Source organism: Helicoverpa armigera, chromosome 18, assembly GCF_030705265.1.
Source record: "Helicoverpa armigera isolate CAAS_96S chromosome 18, ASM3070526v1, whole genome shotgun sequence".
Taxonomy (NCBI): domain Eukaryota; kingdom Metazoa; phylum Arthropoda; class Insecta; order Lepidoptera; family Noctuidae; genus Helicoverpa; species Helicoverpa armigera.
In genome coordinates, this window is record NC_087137.1 from 5,183,738 (window position 1) to 5,202,466 (window position 18,729).

The 18,729-nt window shown below is 34.7% G+C and overlaps 1 protein-coding gene across 1 annotated transcript; it reads left to right on the plus strand.

Annotated features, from left to right (window-relative positions):
* The first annotated feature begins 7,568 nt into the window (after nt 1-7,568).
* LOC135118130 (uncharacterized) lies at nt 7,569-10,167 on the plus strand. The gene is made up of 4 exons (XM_064039268.1): nt 7,569-8,312; nt 8,395-8,475; nt 8,816-8,966; nt 9,969-10,167. The coding sequence occupies exons 1-4, from the start codon at nt 7,569-7,571 to the stop codon at nt 10,142-10,144; spliced, it is 1,152 nt and encodes a 383-aa protein (XP_063895338.1). The 3' UTR covers nt 10,145-10,167.
* Nucleotides 10,168-18,729: the final 8,562 nt, after the last annotated feature.

Below are 18,729 nucleotides of genomic sequence, written 5' to 3' on the forward strand. Positions count from 1 at the left end.
TCGAAGTGACTTTTTAATGTTTTGATAAGCTTTTCCATTAGTTAATTTGCGAAAATAAAATTAAGTTAAGAATTTTGTGTAAGTACTTAGTTTTTAAGGTGGGTATTATTGCTGCAAGCTGGCGATAATGCATTTTTTTATAATAATCATGGAAAAAAATCGTGAAATCTTCACCTTAAATCATATTTAATCTAAGTTTATTTTAGGAGACGTATTATTCAATGCTATTTTCTTTGGCTTTACATTCCCGTACCAGTATTGCACTATTCATATATTTGTCTATAAATACGGATAATTTGTTTGATATTTAACTTAAACAAATTATCTCTGCTTTCAACTTTGTGACAAACGAGCTGGTTTACTTTACATTATATGCAGCGCAACTTCACATGTAGTTGTCCAAATAAAATATGTACAGCAACAACATTTTATTTGGACATAAATATACGAAAATAACAACTGTATCTCGCTAAACGGTTCTGTAAAATGTATGTAAGTTGTGTATGCTATGTTCCGTGAATGCGAAGTTTTGGAAAAATCCTTTCGGCGAGATTTAGCCGGCGGCGCGCGCCCGCTGTCACGTCGGCTGTGGCAAACAGATCGCGTTACTGGGCCAACATAGTGACGAACAAATACTTACGAATTTATGTACCTATTTATTCGCATTAAGCGTGCATAATATTACTGTTTTGGCTAAACTGAGGTTCGATCATGCTTGAAACTTATTGGAGACAAGTATTAGGTTACTGTTACAGCCTTTTTATCGTCCCACTGCTGGGCACAGGCCTCCTCTCACACGGAGAAGGATTGAGCAGTATTAGGTATTGTGTGAAAATGTTTGGGATGGTTTTGGCAGTAGATTATTTTGCATTTTTCTCATCTACGTCTACAGCCCAAATAATGTAACAAAAGTAGAATTATCCTCATTTCCAAGGCAACTTTTTTTTGTTAAGATGAATATCATTACGAAAAGTCTTTTTAAGTCTTAATATTGATATTTTGATTGAATATTCATGTCTGTGACTTGAGATGGTAAACTTTTGACTAATCTAAAATCTAGACACACGGCAGTGTGTCCGCCAAGTTCGAGCAAAAAAAGCGACACACCGGCCGTGGGTTATATTACACGTACCATTTCGGGCCAAATTCGACCCCCCTATAACTCAAAATCTATTTTATTTACACTTTTCAAATTTCTAGTATCTGTTGAGACCCCTCAATTATCTAAAATACAAAATTTCATTAATATACCTATAGTAGGTCTTGAGATATTGACGTCAGAAAATCGCTATTTTTACTATACACTCACTGACTGACTGATTCACTGACTCACTCATCAAAAACCTAGACCACTTCCAATGGTCGTATTGACTTGAAATTTGGCATGGAGGTAGGTCTTTATGTCAAGGTAAAGGGAAAAATCTGAAAATGGCCAAGTGTGAGTCGGTTTCAAAATAATGAAGGTGTAAAATACCCAGTGTAAAGGACAATGGGCACAAATATATGGGACCTGGTATACCCCACCAATAGGAATGTCATATATATCATTGGATAGGCCTTTTTATGTAGAACAATATTTACTATGACAGCTTTGCTGAAATGTTTGTCCGTTCTGAGATATAGATCAAAAACTGTGCAAAAGTTAGAACTAAGTAATCTATTGATACCTCAAGTTTTTAAAGGAAAATCTAAGTACTAATAACTTTAAGTCTTGTAAGTACTACTGTGCCCGTTAGGATCCATAATTGGTACTATTATGTAGCATTTCAACCTTTTATTGTACCAACTGGATGTTGGGCGTAGTGAGAAACCGCACCAATAGGAAAGTCATACATATCATTGGACAGGTCTTTTTAACTGGAACAACATTTACCATGACAGTTTTGTTCTATTGTTTGTCCGTTCTGAGATATAGATAACAAACAATCTTAAAACGGATGCTAATCAATACTGTAATCTGATTTTCTTTCATACAAGACTTACACTTAGTAGTTCTTAGATTTTCCTTTAAAATCTTGAGTTATCAATAGATTACTTAGTTCTAACTTTTGCACAGTTTTTGATCTATATCTCAGAACGGACAAACATTTCAGCAAAGCTGTCATAGTAAATATTGTTCTACATAAAAAGGCCTATCCAATGATATATATGACATTTCTATTGGTGGGTATACCAATCTGCCCATTGTCCTTTATACCCCTAAGGAACTAAAACGAACTAAATTTATCTATATTTATATAATATATCTTCGAATGGTCGTACCGATCTGAAATTCGTTACAAAGGTTTGTATTTAGTCAAAGTAAAAATCTGAAAACGGCCAAGTGTGAGTCACTTTCGAAAATAACGAATGTGTAACTTTGATCCACGAACATAATATATGATAACATGTCATGTCAGTCAGTTGGTAAATCTAGTCCATTTAGTTAATCTAGTTCATTTCTTTGTAAGAAGCATGGTGCATATTCAAAAATCTGAAAGATAGTATAAATGAGACATTTCCTTAACTAACTTAATCATAAAAAAAAATAAAATAAACAACCTTACAAAAATAAATGAAATCCCACCCAAAACAAAAATGTGAAAGGCTGCCAAGTTCGATAATATGGAAATCCTTCGCCTATAAAGAAGTGAGATCTGAATAAGTACCAAGTTCCATACACATACCTCAGTTAAAAATAGTTACTTTTTAATAATGTTACTTGGCAAGTTTTAATAGAAAATTAAATACTTGATTCATTGCGTTTAGTAGGTTTATAACAAGGTGTGTGAAAACTTGCCAAGTAACATCATTAAAAAGTAACTATTTTTAACTGAGGTATGTGTATGGAACTTGGTACTTATTCAGATCTCACTTCTTTTATAGGCGAAGGATTTCCATATTATCGAACTTGGCAGCCTTTCACATTTTTGTTTTGGGTGGGTTTTTATTTAAGTCCCCGCAAACTTGTGAACAAGTTCCTTCTTAAACTTTTTACTAACATCGCTCTCATTGCTTTTAGTCGGCGTGTACTTTGCTGAGGGACGCAGAATTTCAATATTTATTTAAATATTAATGTACTTCCTCTTTTGATTTTATCCCTACTCTAAAAATGTCATAGGTATGCCATTGATACTGCTATACATTTAAAAAGGATGCGTGTTTCTAAACTATGTTTTCTAATGTGCAATTTGCAATTCGGTACTCAACAAGTTATTTGTTAAAGAAAAGGTAACATATATTTCATTAGACATCTCGTCGAGCTTAAAAGTAACGATACATGGGAATTCACTCTCCGTTTGAAAACAACTTTTGTTTCGTTACGAACAGTTTGAAAGTAGACTCGGATGGGGGAGACAAGCGGACGACTACTTTCCTGATAATGGATGAGCCATTTCCCTTCCGTAAGTGAAAGTCAAAAGTGTTGTTGATTGAAAGACGTGGTGTCACATGTCCCCACTCATTGTTTGCTCCGAACATATTTATTTTGAACGGCCGCCATGTTATGTCGGGTATGGGGTGGCGACATAAAAAAATGTTACGGTTTCCAATTTCCACACTTTGCGATATTTATTTGCTGTTCCAATTTCCTTGGCGCTGCGCTGGGTCGTAGCCACAGTGAACACGGTTTTATAATACCGACATAATTGGACTTCGATTTTTATTAAAGATAAACTTTATTGCGCCGCTTTTCCATTCACCTGGTTCAAAGCGTTTAAGTCAAGGACGCGTTTTGGTGAATTTCTGCACGATTAATGGGGTTTGGAATAAGAATGTTCAGTTGAATTCTTTTCATTGTTATTTTGTCATAAAACCAACACAAAGGGCACAATGAAATAAGTGGTGAGCGTATTCTTCTGTGCCAAACGTTTGCACGTGGGATGCTTGTCTGTTATATAGTCGGGGTTTTATGTATAACTTTACTTTGGGTATAAACTCGCCTGTTGGTACCTATCCTATATTTATCTATGCCCCTCATAACATTAAAACACCTTTTTGGTAGAACACAGTGTAATCGCTCTTCGAATATAAATGATAGCACCGAATTTATAGCAACCACAAAGACGATATTCATTTGTCAACAGAGTAAAGTAATTAAATTCGTATCTGTTTCAGTTGACTCCCGATTTATGATTCAGAGTATTAAATTCAGTTAAACAGTATTATTTATATGTGTTTCCGATATCTGCGTTTCGGAAGTGGGGAGCCGCGCTAAATGTGCATCAATCACGGAGCCGGCATCGATAAAGTGATTATGTTTGTGTCTATGCGTATATCTACTGAACACTGCGAGTTACGCTTTGTTTACTAACCGACTAATAGAATTATGTGCTAAGTAATAATAAGATATAATATCTATACCTACTAATATTGTATAATATTTTTTCATTAGAATATTAGAAAGTGCTATCTAATGTTTTATGTTTCGGTCTTTTTACCTCTGTTAAGTTTATACTGTTTTTAAATTACTCATGTAGGTAATAAATAGTATGATAAAAAACATCAGCAAAGAAAATGTCACCTCATTTATTTCAATTAGCCCGTGAATCAGCTCTTTTTGAGCGGCAAACTGCAAGAAATGTCACTACCTGCCATCACCACAATGTTATAGATAAGTTTCCTTGGTGAAACTTTATTGTTTCTAAAAATAAATGAAAGTCGTTTCACAATTGCTTCAGAGACTTTGATAGTCTAATATTTAATAAGCAACATAATTTCAAAAAAGAACATTTTATATTTCTATCAAGTCACAAACAAGAACAAAGTTATTTTTATTGTTGTCCATTAACCACACAGGTCTCTATTAAAAAGGACGGAAATGGCCTGCAGTTACCCCCTCGGGAAATGGACGACTGACAACATTTTAATATTGCTTTTAACATTGTGGAAAATAAAGACATACTTGCCTTCTGCATTGAAACCATATTTTTTTATCTGTATGACTCTATTGCTTCTATCTTCATTCGTTTTATCAGTGGAAATTCTCCCAGATTGTTTTTTTTCTGCTTGTGCTATTTGGGCGGTCACTACGACTCTAATGAAATCTGAAAATTATAACGGTTTAGCAATAGAGCTTGTCAGTAGATAAGATTTGCAAAAATATTCAAACTGCAGTCGAAGACATCTAAAATTCGTATAAAATTATAAAAAAAATGCTATGAAACGCCAAAAGCGAAGTATAATTACATTGCTGAACTTGGCAGATCACAACCCTATTCCCTAGAGAGACAGTATCACCCCGATATTATTGTAGGTTATGTGTAATAAAAGCTATGGAATGTTCGAGATTCATCCACAGGGGTGATGCGTGGCGTCACATGATTGATTGAGGCTACCAAAAGGCCTTGTTTCATGTATTAGCTGTGAGAGAAGGAAAACGCCTATTTGTTACCGCGCTTACCGTATATCATCATATTTCGCTTGATTTCGTTACTATATTGCTTTGTTATCTTCTTGTTTGTGATTGGGTTCTAGTAATCGCTTTTAGATGTTGATTTGATTGTGTTTTTTGTGTGGATGCTGTTTATGGATAGGATTCTCGTGTCTCTTTGTTAACACATTTGTACTGTATACAATCACGAAGGCACTGTATCGCAAGTTCTGTAATTCTGTCTATTTTAAAATTGTTGGAATTTTAGACCTAGAAAATAAAAACGAATAACAGCCAGTAAAATCATACTTCCAATTGATGCTTCTTCTACCCACAAAAAGGCATTTCCACCTCTCATAGGGCTATAAGAAACTCATACATAATGTATGTTTATATCCGTGTAACTCAATTTCATGATTCATAATACATATTATATTTTCGCCGTCTGTTTTAGATTTATGTAAACGAATAGGTTCCGTTGAAAATTCGAGTAGGTAACCACGGAGGGAAATAATAAAAATGAATTATGTATTGGTAAACAGTGGTGTATTATAATCCAGATGGTGCAGACCAGTTCAGGCGAATATACGATTAAATAAAGGCCGGATTAAATTTAAATAAATGTATGAATCGATTTCTGCTTAAGAATCAATTACCTGCGAGCTTTTTTTCTAACCTCATTTGCGTGTATGTGAGATAAAGCTTTAGAAGATCGATAAAATCAATTAGATACCAACATTACTCAAAACCTTCTCAGCATATAGAGTGGTGAAAAGAAAAAAACCGTTTCCCAATAACGAGGCGATGGTAGTGCAAATCAGCTCGCACGCTCCCATATCGTGTACAATAACCCAGTCGTGACCTTTCATGCACCTACATACGATCGTATAGTTTTAGATTTGCATGTAAAGCTTATAAATGGCGCTCATCTGTATGTATTCAGTCGGGGAGCATTCGCGCAGGGCTGGCCGCTTCGCTCATATTTAATTTATATCTAGAGTGGATCTGCCCAGTTCAGTGTTTGCGCAAATAGTCTCAAAGTAACAGTGTACCATTTTATACGATGGAACAAAACTGCTGTTTGTTGCATTCATGAGTTGTGATGAATTGGCATCTTTACTATAACAAAAGATTTCTACTTTGACTGCATTACTTATTTTCAAAAGAATCATATCATGTTGCAATATTGAAAAGAATAACAAAAAGAAATTATGTTCTTCGAGAGTGATAAAAGCTAATATTATGACACCTAAAATATTCATAACCGAGGGAAACCGGAAGCGAAAATTCTGTTTTTGTCTTAAGAATTTCGCCTTATCCCATCAGTGAATCAAAAAGGGTACTTATTTCGAGTAGATAAACAATTTTCCCTTCCATTATTCTAGAAAGCGACATAATAAGTTTACGGTGTCAACGGGCGGACTCATCCTATGGACAAACAAAGGCTTTTTATAACTTTTTTGTAGTTAATTTGAAGTGGGTACAAAGAGCTGGCTAGGGAAGCCACTCTTTTATTCCTAATTATTATGAAAGCGCGCAGTGGACGCGGTACCATATTTTCTGACGCTAGAGGAAATATAATCACATTTGTAAAGTGAGGCAACATTATGAGATACAACTGTGACAAATAATACGACCGGAGAAATGCATAGCAAAACAGGAAGAAAAGGATTTATTCAAGTTATGCACTTTGCTAGTTGAGTTCTTAGAGTAACTCATTTAATACCAGCTAGAAGTAATTTTAAAGGAGCTGAAGAAAAATGTTTTGAAGATCGAGAGATTCTTTACCTATTTAGTAGATATTAAAACTAATGTTGATATCGATTTGGTCATGAAACTAGCACAGAAGCTTTGAAAGATGCTTTCAATCGCAATGTAGGATCTAGACATTATACGGGCTACAAGGATCACAGGATTGGCTGAACTTTTTTTATCAAGGAAATGGAAATAGCAACAATTTGTGTGTACCTATTGATAATCTAATTCGGCCCAGAACATTCCTATTATTGAGTAATGCATATTAATTTATTATTTGGTCGACGTGTGTCAAGTTGTGTTCGACAACAGAACTTCTAATTAATTTAATGGCATTTTCCGACCGATATGGGGCTCCGATAATATTGTCATTTGAATTAGATTATTACCTGTCACTGCTAGACTATGTTTTGTGTGGTGTTAGTTGCTAAAAGCTCATTTGTATACGCGACTAGACGTCAACATGACGCCTCCGTCTGTTCTCGTTAATACGTACTTCAGCACTAATGACCGCCCCTACATCGATCCTATATCCAAGATCTTCGTGATAAGTGAACTGCTTCTCGGCATCATAAGACTCCCTGTACTCGGAAAAATACACTTTATTTTCTACATATTAGCAGTTATTTACGCGTTATTGGTGTCGCTATACTATCTGAGCCTCTTGTTTACCCTTTTGGACAAACCTATTCTGAATATTGTTATTATCATATTCTATCTTCAGATTATCTTCTTTATATTGTTCAATTTAGCGTCAATCCGGCGCTTGCAACGATACTACAACGAGCTCAATGTGTTTGACAAGGAAGTTAGCTGCAGGCCGAGGATCTGCAAGGGGTCGATCAGGAACATCTTGCTTGGTGCCTTTATGTTATTGTACATTGTGGTCCTCTTCACCGTATCCTACATGTTTATTACTCTCGAGACCTTGTACGTGGGAATGGCTCCTTTTATTATTTGTCATATTTATGAAGTCCACTACGTTGCTCACTTGCTTAGTCTGCTGATACCAAGGATTCGTTTGATTAACTACTATATGGAGTTGTCGCTGTCGAATAGCAAAATTACGAAGTCGCTGAATATCGAAGAGTTTGGATACTCGAAGTCTGACAGCAACAAGGCACTATGTAAAATGGAAAAAGTGATGAATTTGTACCACAATATGATAAAAGCGTATAATTACTTGATAGAGGCGGTTAAATGGCAGGTAAGAGGTACCTAAAGGTAACAATTAATTGAATGTGTGTTATGTTCCTTGTACTATGATTATATATATTTTTTGTTCCCAGTTGCTGGTGACCATCGTTTCAGCTTTCCTTAACATATTGTCCTGCTGTTATAGAGTGTCTTTGACTGTTATCAAAGAAGATGTAAGTTTTATTGTATTTCACTTCGTACTTACTACGTTCGAACTTCATATGTAAATGTCGTGATCACGCATAATATAAGAATTCCCTAATTAAGAAAACCAAAACAATATTTGTGGAACATATATATTTTATTTTAATTCATAGAATTTACAGTGTTCGGGCCAAATCGCATTATGTCCCTTATAAACCATTCATAAGTAGTGGTGATAGGTACAAATCAGCACGAAATATTATCATAACTACTCGTACCTGTACAAGACAAATAACACCATCCCTTCTCGCACCGCAATCATGACCCCTATCACAAATAAGGTCTATTTCACTAATATATTTGTTGCAGGTGCCTTTATCGTTCATTATTACATATGTGGGGCTATTAGCTGGCATTATGTTGCCGTTGTTTGCGCCTTGCATGCTGGGAGACCAGGTCCATAACGAAGTTCGCAGGCTTAGGGAGTTGCTTGCTTCACGACTTTATGAGAATCAACTGGGTATGTTGTTTTGTTGTGTCTGAATTTTTCTTATCGGCGCTTTCACACCATCGGATTTTTTACACTTTTTTATTTACCATTTACACAAAAGATTTTTTTTTAATAAGCATTATGCATAGTAGGTGCGTTCCTAAATAAAACTTAAGTAATATTTCTTAAGTTTATATGAATACTGAGCAAAACCGAGCGAAAAATCCGTTACCAGGAAAGCGCTGTAAGTCTATCACTCGTACTAACTTTATATTCCTTTAACTTTAGAATTTGAGTTGAAGTGACAAGGTGGCTTTTATAGATTAAAAATACAATATTTACCGGCTGTTGCGTAAAACTGTCCAAGTTTTAGAACTTTGAAATTGTAAACTTAAAATGTTGATCAAAAAGTTACTCCCGTCTAAACCTCCTCTTTTATCTGTTCATAGACAGTCTATAGATACAATAGTGAGTATTACAAACGTATGGATATTAGGTTTAACATGGTAATTACAACAGAAGTCCCAGTGCAATTAGTAGCTTATCAAGTGTCACTCTCATGTGGATTGAACTCGTAGTCAAACTTGTTATTACCGAGTTAACTTTGCCAATGTTAGCGCGTCGTTATCTCTTTGGTGAATTATTGGGTACTGATAACTTATGTCCAGTAAGTGTAGTGTTAGAGCATTCAGTAATCGGGTGGGTAGAATAGTGAAATTTTGCTTACTTAAGTTACTTTGACTAAGTGAGTCTTAGTTGGCACAAAATGTTTACAAAAATCTACCGCTCAGGTGCTACTACGTGATTTGAAAAATTCTGAACAGTTAGTTGTCCCATTCCTAGAAGAAGCTGTTGACTACTTTTTGATCGCTCATGCAAAAAATACTCCAGTTTTCCCGGGTAACGTGTGAAACCGCTGGTGGAAGCTATTAATATATGTGTTGCTAAAGTTTATATAGCCACTATTCAATTAGTTCTGACACCAAGAACTGCATAAGCAACAAAGATTTAATAAAATATGAAATTTTACAGATAAGTCAAGTCGCGGTATGGCACGAGCTTTACTAGCTTGGACAGAGACAAGAGACCTCTCCTTCTCACTCCTGCGCATGTTGGACATCGACATATCACTGCCTTTCAAGTTCGTCGGACTTCTAGTCACATACTTAATTATATTGTTACAGTTTCAGAAGGTTATTAATCCTTAAGAAATATATGAAGGTTTTACTTTAAACGTAAAAATTTGCTTCACAAGCACGTTTTATGAGTGAGGTTAAAATAATTGAACGCAATCTGTTTCTCTGTTTTAACTGACATCCCAAGAAAGAGGATATTCTTAAAGTCATTATATGATTTGGTCTTAGACTGTTATTGTAATTTTTTATTAATTCAGGTTTCCTACATAAATTGCCTTCAGTTTTCAAGGTGGTACAAAATGAAATATCACTCAGCACTATGTTTTGATTATTGTGTAAAGGCACTCTTATTTGGGATAAATAAATACTGAATGACTAAGTTATTAGTTTTATTTTTACTCGACTGATTCCGAAACTTAAAACCTGTCTAAGTCCTGTTCTAAAAAAAAATGCTTGATTGGTGATTAAAAAAAATGGCACGAACTGGCGGTTAAAATACGATTGATAATTTCCATTTCCAAGTAACAATGTTAACAAAACGCTCAAAAGGTAAATAAGGAAGAATGTTTAAAATTAAATTGCCGATAAATCTCAGCTTACAAGTTAGTTTAAAGGCGCCTTTTATTATTTTGTAATGGCGTACAACAATCGTTATAAAAGTTTCGAGCTCGTTAATTAATTCTTGTAGTTACGTACTTTAGTTTACGATACAAATGAAATATGATTCAAAGAATTTCATTTCATTGTTGACAGTTTTTTATTTATTATGTTATGTTTCGGGACATAAATAAAAATCGGTTTTTATTTATTTTGTTTTGGAACATAAAAATAATAAGGACTTTATTGACATAACATTTATGCGCATTAACCATGTAAAGTAAGTATAAATAAATGAGGTTCCTAACTATATAACAACCCAGTCAAGTGCAAGTCAGATTCGTGGATTTCATACAATGCGTACAAAATATTGCTCGAACGAAAAGATTTTGAGGTAAACTCAACTTTCCTGTTAGAAAACTGTTGTCCCGATGTACATCGATGCAGGCGCGGTTAAGTTACCAACTGCGAATAAGTTTCTTCGTGGTTTTTGGATTTTTTCAAATATAAGTACAACTTTAAGCATAGAATAGTTTGTAGCATATTTATATTGTCTTTTGAGAGTTTCATGATTTGTTTTAACGTGAAATAGATTATTTCTTGTTAGTGTTACAGTTATAAAAAAAAAATTGTTTTACTTTTCCTCTACAATTTGCATACAAAGTGAGTATAAATATACAGACAGAAATGAAAGATAACACTAAATTCTATTTGTTTAGTTTTAGTTTCTGTAGTACACGAGATCATTAGCATGTAAATGCAGTGAGAGTATATTATATAATTACGCAGTACACTAAGTGAGACCAGCCACGTTTTGTATTCTGAGAATGTCTGGAGTTCATGTGTAAGCTGTAAAGCTAGTTAATGTTTTAAAAACACAAATGGATTTATGGAACCAATAAATAATAGTGAAATCAAACATCAGAGCGTCATATATTAGGTACTTGTGTGTATTTTTCCTACGTATAACTTGACCTACAATATAAGAGATAAGACGATTGTTTATTTAATTGAGTCTAATTTAATCCTGTAAATTAGCCTTACCTTAGCAATGGAAACAATAAGATTCTCACTAGATTTATTTTTAGTTACTCAGCTATATTTTGTGACAAAGGTTCTTTTCTCGCGGTAAGATGTCTATTGTTATGGGGAGAACGTTAAGGCACGTTAAGGTTAGTCCTTTATTCCGTGTAGAAAACATTTTCAACAGTTTCCCTTTTTTATTTTTTACAATGACGAATGAGGAGCATTCCGCAAAGATATTTATTGCCTCACAATTTGGGGAGTGCCTGCCATTGTTTGTGATGTTTTTTCTCCATACTTGCTTGTAAAATGGATTAAGGGTGTTTGTAGGCACTTGGACTTTGCATCATTACCTGAAAAAAGTGCTAGTATTGCTACTCTGGACTTTATTGTGATATTGAAGATAGTATGGATTCTGACATCCTAAGATTCTTCACACCGGTGAATGTGAAGTAATAGTTTTGGTATTGCGTGCGTAGGAAAAAAATCATCTTAATTATTACACTGTATTATTTCTTTAGTAGTTTATTATTTAAGTGTATAGTACCTATACCTACTGGTGGCATGAGCTTTGATATGGAATATACCTAGTTTACACTACCGGAAAATGTCATGATTTATTTATAAACTGAGTAGGACTTCAATACATAGTATTTGAGCAGCCAATGCGAGTGTCAGCCTGCAACGGAATATGATACAGGAGCCGACAGGAACATGACCTAGTGCATTCTCAAGCCAATTTCATTGCAAATGCGATTTGTTACAGAACGATGCACTCCGACGCACTGCCGTAACGAAGGCGAATGCAATTGCACAAAGTAAATCTTGTTTGTGATATGGTTGAAAGGACTTAATCTGGGTCGGTTGCTAATAACTTATTAATGAAACTATGAATGTGAGATAGCAAACACTCTAAAAAATAACCTTAAATGAAGCTTTGAGATTCAACACACTAGTACGAATCATACGGTATGATTCATACCAGTACATAACTACGTTGTTATAACAGAAGAAAAAATATCGGGATTCTACCTAAATGTGTACGCTTTAGTGCTCAGTTTCGCCAACTTTTTAGAAATATTCGTGAGGATTTTTTTACTGTTTGTTACAGCGATTAGATTAGAAAAAAAATGTCGTACAGGCTGGATCTTAATGACGAATACTACAGAGTAAGCGAAACGAGTAAACAAAGCCTCTGTCATAGCTTCGTGTCGGCTTTAATTCGACCATTTACACAGAAATAGGCATTGTTTGACGGCCGCCTTCTTTGTGGAACGCAAACAATATAATTAAATTAAAAAGTTTCACGACGACTTTCATACGTCATGTTTGTCTGAATAAAAATCTATACAATTTCGAAAAGCAATTATTGTCCAACGTTTAGGTTTTAATTTGACTACAATAATGAAGTCAAATGGAAACTATAATAAAATAATGTGAATTTTAATTGGTTTTCTTAGAAATAAATGTTATTGTTTAAAATATCGAGAATGCTGAATATGTATAATAACCAAAATGTTTACCAGCTAAACGATATATAAACATTCTCATCTATCCAGAACTTACCGAAGATCGATTAGATTACAACTTATATAATGGACTATGTGACCTTTTTATAGGTCTCGATAATATTGTCATTTTAACTATTACTTTATGAATTTGGTCACAAACATAATTATTAGCCGGCCAGTCAGTTTACACAAGTTAACAACATGTCACGTCCTTCTATTCTCGTGAATACTTATGTGACACCCGAGTGTACAACCTTCGTAGATATGATATCAAAAGTGTTCATCATCACAGCATTGTGTTTAGGTATCAATAGAATCAGAGTGTTACCCAACCTTTATTTAATTTTCAAGATATTTTCGTTTATATATTCCTTCATATGTGCCAGTATGTATACTCTTATATGGGAGTATGTTGTTGGCGATCTGCTTACAGCGTTAGCTTTTAGCTTACATTACATTGAAATGATGTCCATCATGATCATAAACTTGGTTGCACACAACAATCTGCAGTGTTTGTACAACGAGTTGAAAGTGTTCGATGCTGAAGTTGGCTGCAGACCGAAGAATGGAAAGGAGTCCATGTATAATATGATGTGTACTGCTTTTATGTTATCATGCATTATAGCAGCTTTGGGAATCCCAGAAGAAGAAGAACTCCGTCAGGACCTGCATCTAATGCTGACGCCTTTTGCGCTTTGTCACATTATAGAAGTACATTTCTGTGGTCATTTGCTAAGTCTTCTCCTACCACGACTTCGTCTAATAAACTATTACATGGAACTCTCATTACCTGACTGTAAAATAATAAAGAAAACAAATATGAATGACTTTGGTTACTTGCAAGCGAAGTGCAATAAGTCTCTCTGTGCAGTGGAAAAGATAATGCACCTTTATCACCTTATGATTAACGCTTACAATTATTTGGTTGAAGCGATTAAATGGCAGGTAACAAATGAGAAACTATTACATTAATAAGCTAGTAGTAAAACTCTCCTACTTCTCTAAGCTGTGCCCTATAGGGTCCGTATTGTCACTAATCTAAATTAACCACCTGTTATAACATATGGAATGCTAATAAAATAAAATTGGGTATTGAGTAACTTACATTTACGTCGTATACTTATGTTAATTTAATTCATAATAATATTTTTTTTTGTTTTAGATGGTGATATCTTTATCGATTGCGTTTGTTGCAATTCTGGTTGGCGGATACAAACTTACATTGACTCTTATACAGAACCATGTAAGTATTTTTTTCCAGATTTTAGGGTGAGGAAAGCAATTGAGTAGTTTGTACTACCGGCGTTCAATGGATTTTGCACTTCTGTAGGTAAATTATATATGTGTAGCCGACTGGTGAAAATTGCATGAGCATCAGTACTACGAGTTTATAGTGAAATGATATACCTACAGATAAATAGATAGGCGTGGAGGACAGACTCCGACTCCTGTTACATCTATAGAAATTGTCTTTGACGTTATTTTCCAGGGCTCATTATATAATCTAGTGGGATTTACAATGTTATCTACAGCCTTATTGGTACCATTTTTTTCACCATGCACACTGGCCGACCAAGTTCACTACGAAGTCATAAGACTCAGAGAGTTACTAGCTTTCAGGATTTATGAAAACAAAATGGGTACGTTTTTTTTATTCTATTGGTATCAAGGAAATTAATTCCATTTGTTAGGAAAACGTTTGAATAAACGCCTATAGGAAGCTATTTAGGCCTTTGTGATCACTTGCGTACAAAATATATTTAATGAAACATTCCTAATAGATGAATGAATCCAAGAATGCTTAGCTCTCTTTGAGAGCGAAACTAATATTAAGAATTTACTCATGTGATAAATGAGGAGTACCTACTAAAGTATAATATTGGCGTCTTTATCTGCCTACGCTGGCGTCCCCGAATGCTATTCCGTAGTAGACGATTTTCCATGTTCCACGTAGGTCGTCAGTCGGATTTGAGAAAACTCTGACACTAGGGCTCGTGAGGTGATTAAACCTGCAGCTGACTGGACAAAAATGAAGAAGACTAATGTACTATTATTATATTATTTTCAGATAAATCGAGTCGTACTAAAGCTCGTGCGCTACTCAAGTGGACAGAGACAAGAAACCTCTCGTTCTCACTGTTATGCATGTTTGACATTGACATATCTCTGCCTTTCAAGTTCATCGGCTTTCTTATCACGTACCTCATTATACTGCTGCAGTTCCAAAGAGTTATGACTCCTAATCCCAATTAGTGCTGTAATGCTTTTAAGCTAATGCTCAATGTCTTAATAATTTACAATGAACATGGTTGATATAATATTCGATTTTCTGTTGGGAAAAGAACGGGCTTTTTCTGCCGGTAGCATACTCAGTAACACTGTAAAAATACACACACTTCAAGATAGATATGGCATAGATAGCATAGATATGGTGAAAGTCTAAAAATAGGTAATAAAAATATTAGGGGATGTTTAAGTAAAAATATTGGATCATCATATCAAAAATATAAGTACATAAGCGTCCATATTTGATGGCCATTTACGAGTAATATCAAGATGCAACTGGCCATAAAAGTGAAATGGCTTTTATAACTTGAATTCATAGCTATAACCGTATATGAAACTTTTTGCTGGAAATATGAAAAAAAAAACGCAAGCCCATAAAGGCTGTTGTGGTTCGAGCCAGTGAACACTCGACTAATATAAACGAAGTGCAAAGGAATATATAATTAAAGCGTAGTTTAGCATATAGGCATCCTATTTCCACCACTTTCTTCCTGTTGTTATTTGAGAGAGAATTGTGGTAAGATACATAGCCCGTAATTCAACGCGTCTTATTTAATGATCGTATGTAGATTAGTAGGCGTAATCTAGATCAAAGTAAAAGGTGAACTCAAGATGTAAAGATTAGGTGGAAGTAGATTAAGTAAATTGTCTGAATGTAAATAAAACATGACCTTGTTTCTTTGTGTAGTTTATTTTCCCTTCACCCCATTCCGATCTGAAGTTATAATGGTTAATTTTCCAATGACGTAATTGCAAGTACTCGTAAATTGATTGGTTGTTATATCAACAAAGTTGAAACAGCTGATTGGATACCGAGTTTACTTAAAGTTTGGTATTTTACTAAATACACGGAGTAATCAAGTTACGAACGTTAAGTAAAATACTGAAAGTACTCAAAGGAAAATTGGAAAACTTAAATCACTAAGCTGAAGCACTGAGTAACATCAGAACTAATCCGAAAAACAGATTGGAGTAAAACTTGGAGCACCTGGGAAACATTTAATTTTCACTAAAACAGTCAGTCACTGTGACTTTTTGCGATTTCCTCGGAAAATGTAGTGCTGCGGGAGTTCGGAAAGTCGTTACGATTTTTGTTCGAAGTTTATTTTCGCGTTCGTACCGTGACTTTGATATTACTTGATATTGCAATATTCTGTGAAAAGCTAATATAAGGGAAATGTATGTAAAAAAGTATATTATCTCGTTACCAACTTTGTGTAACTAGCTGAATAGATAAAAAAGTTTGAACAGACTGTCTATTAGCTTAAAAATAAAGCTTTAAAAATAAAGTCTTCCTCTATTAATTCGCCATTGTTGTTCGAGAAACGTGTTCTCTGGTTGCTTCACGTTTTTCCTCGACAGATTGGATACAACTGGAAGCCGGCTAAGCCTCGGCAACATTGCAGTATAACAAGGTACCGGTGCAAAGCTTGTTAGTACTAGAACTTATTTCTTTCACTCTTATCTGCAGGGAAATAAGAGAATTGCTGGTAACACTGGAAAATGAAATACAATTTCATTTTGCGTTCAGAACCAATTAAATCAGATCAGTTGCAATAGTATGTGGCAATTATAAAACAGTTAACGTAATGAAGTAGAAAATTGTTTACCGCGAATTTAAGGATTAATTAAACAATAAATACTGTTCATCTGCTTACTGTATTCATGTGTTTTTGTATAACCTATTAACGGAAATTAATATCAAATAAGGTTTGAGTTTAAATAATTGTGTATTCTACGGGTTCAATTAATGGAAATACGTATTATTTTACCTGGTACATTTGACAACCCTGATCAACGATATTGTATAAAAAGATCAAATCAAAGCGAGTTAACCTGACCTATTTAACGTTAACCCTGTCGTCATAACAAAGATAATTCAATAATTACATGTTTTCAACGCACGCTTTATAATAAGGTACATACCTATACTTAAAACGCGACGTTGGAGTTTTTGTAGACTATTGTCGGGCTTAAAAATATTGTTCGTAATATGGTATTAAATTAATTATTCCCTCGTGGCAGCTCGTGGTTACATGAAATGCAGATTTTGAGGTTGTTACATGAAGTTATGTGGGCGAGGGTCTGTCGGACCAGGGTCAATTATGTCTGATCCAATTATACCCTTGAGATATTCTCCTGAGAAATTGCCGTGAAGGCGCTCTTGTCTGTGTTAACTAATTGATTGTATAATCAGTATAAATTCTATTCTTGGGTATTTATGAAGAAAGTTTTGTAATAAATCCGACCAGCTGACGTTTGGGTCACAATGTCAAGTTTAGGACTTAGGTCTTGTATATAATTAAAGTGCTTTTTGGTAAACTAGAAATGTGGGCAGAAATATAATAATAGACTCATTAGAGTCAAGTTATTCACAGCTGAGTAATTCAAAAACTTAGCTTTAGCTCTTAGAATATTTTTGAACGTGTTAGTACCATTACAGTGCTACATAAGAAAGCTCTAAGCTACTCCTGACAGAGAATTTGTTATGCTGCATTTAAATTCTAAAGTTACGAACTCCGCAATATTTTATGAGTTTCTCAAGCAATTTGTCAGGCTTCCTTATCACAATATTACGGGCGTCAATTTAAACCATTTCTCATAGAGTTCGTGCAGGTGTAAAGCTATAGAATAACAGTTTTCCTTGATGAATGTCGGCAGTTGACGGGAAGAATGGTCGAGCTCGCGCTTAACGAAGACGGATCGTGTCGCTGTGACCGATGTGCAGGTGAAGAAAAAAATAACACAATGAGCTCATAACAAATTAGTTTCTTCGTATTTTGTTTACCTTACAGGTTGACAAGGCTGTATTTATTGTTTATTTTTTGTACGAAAAATCTCTGAAGCGCACTTTTATGTAATCTGACGCACACTAAAAATAAAATATCAAAAGCTATTACTTTGATAAAACAGACACGTGCCACTTCTTAGCGATCGTAGCAGCGTGGAATACTACGGCGTAGGCGCTACGGCGTAGCGGAATGCGAGGGAAAAAACTATTTGCATGTAACCCGACATATAAAATCCGCGTCTACCGTCGGATTTGGCCATAAATCTGTATCGAAATGTAAAGTGAAATAAATAGAGGTCGAATATACTCGGAACTGCGTAGTTTAGATAATATTTCCGTTATAATCCCTGCGTGGGTGGTGCGGTTATTTGAATTTTAATGAGAGGTTCAAAATCTAATTCATTTGTTTTCAGTTATTAATAATTTGGTGATAATATTTTACCACCGTT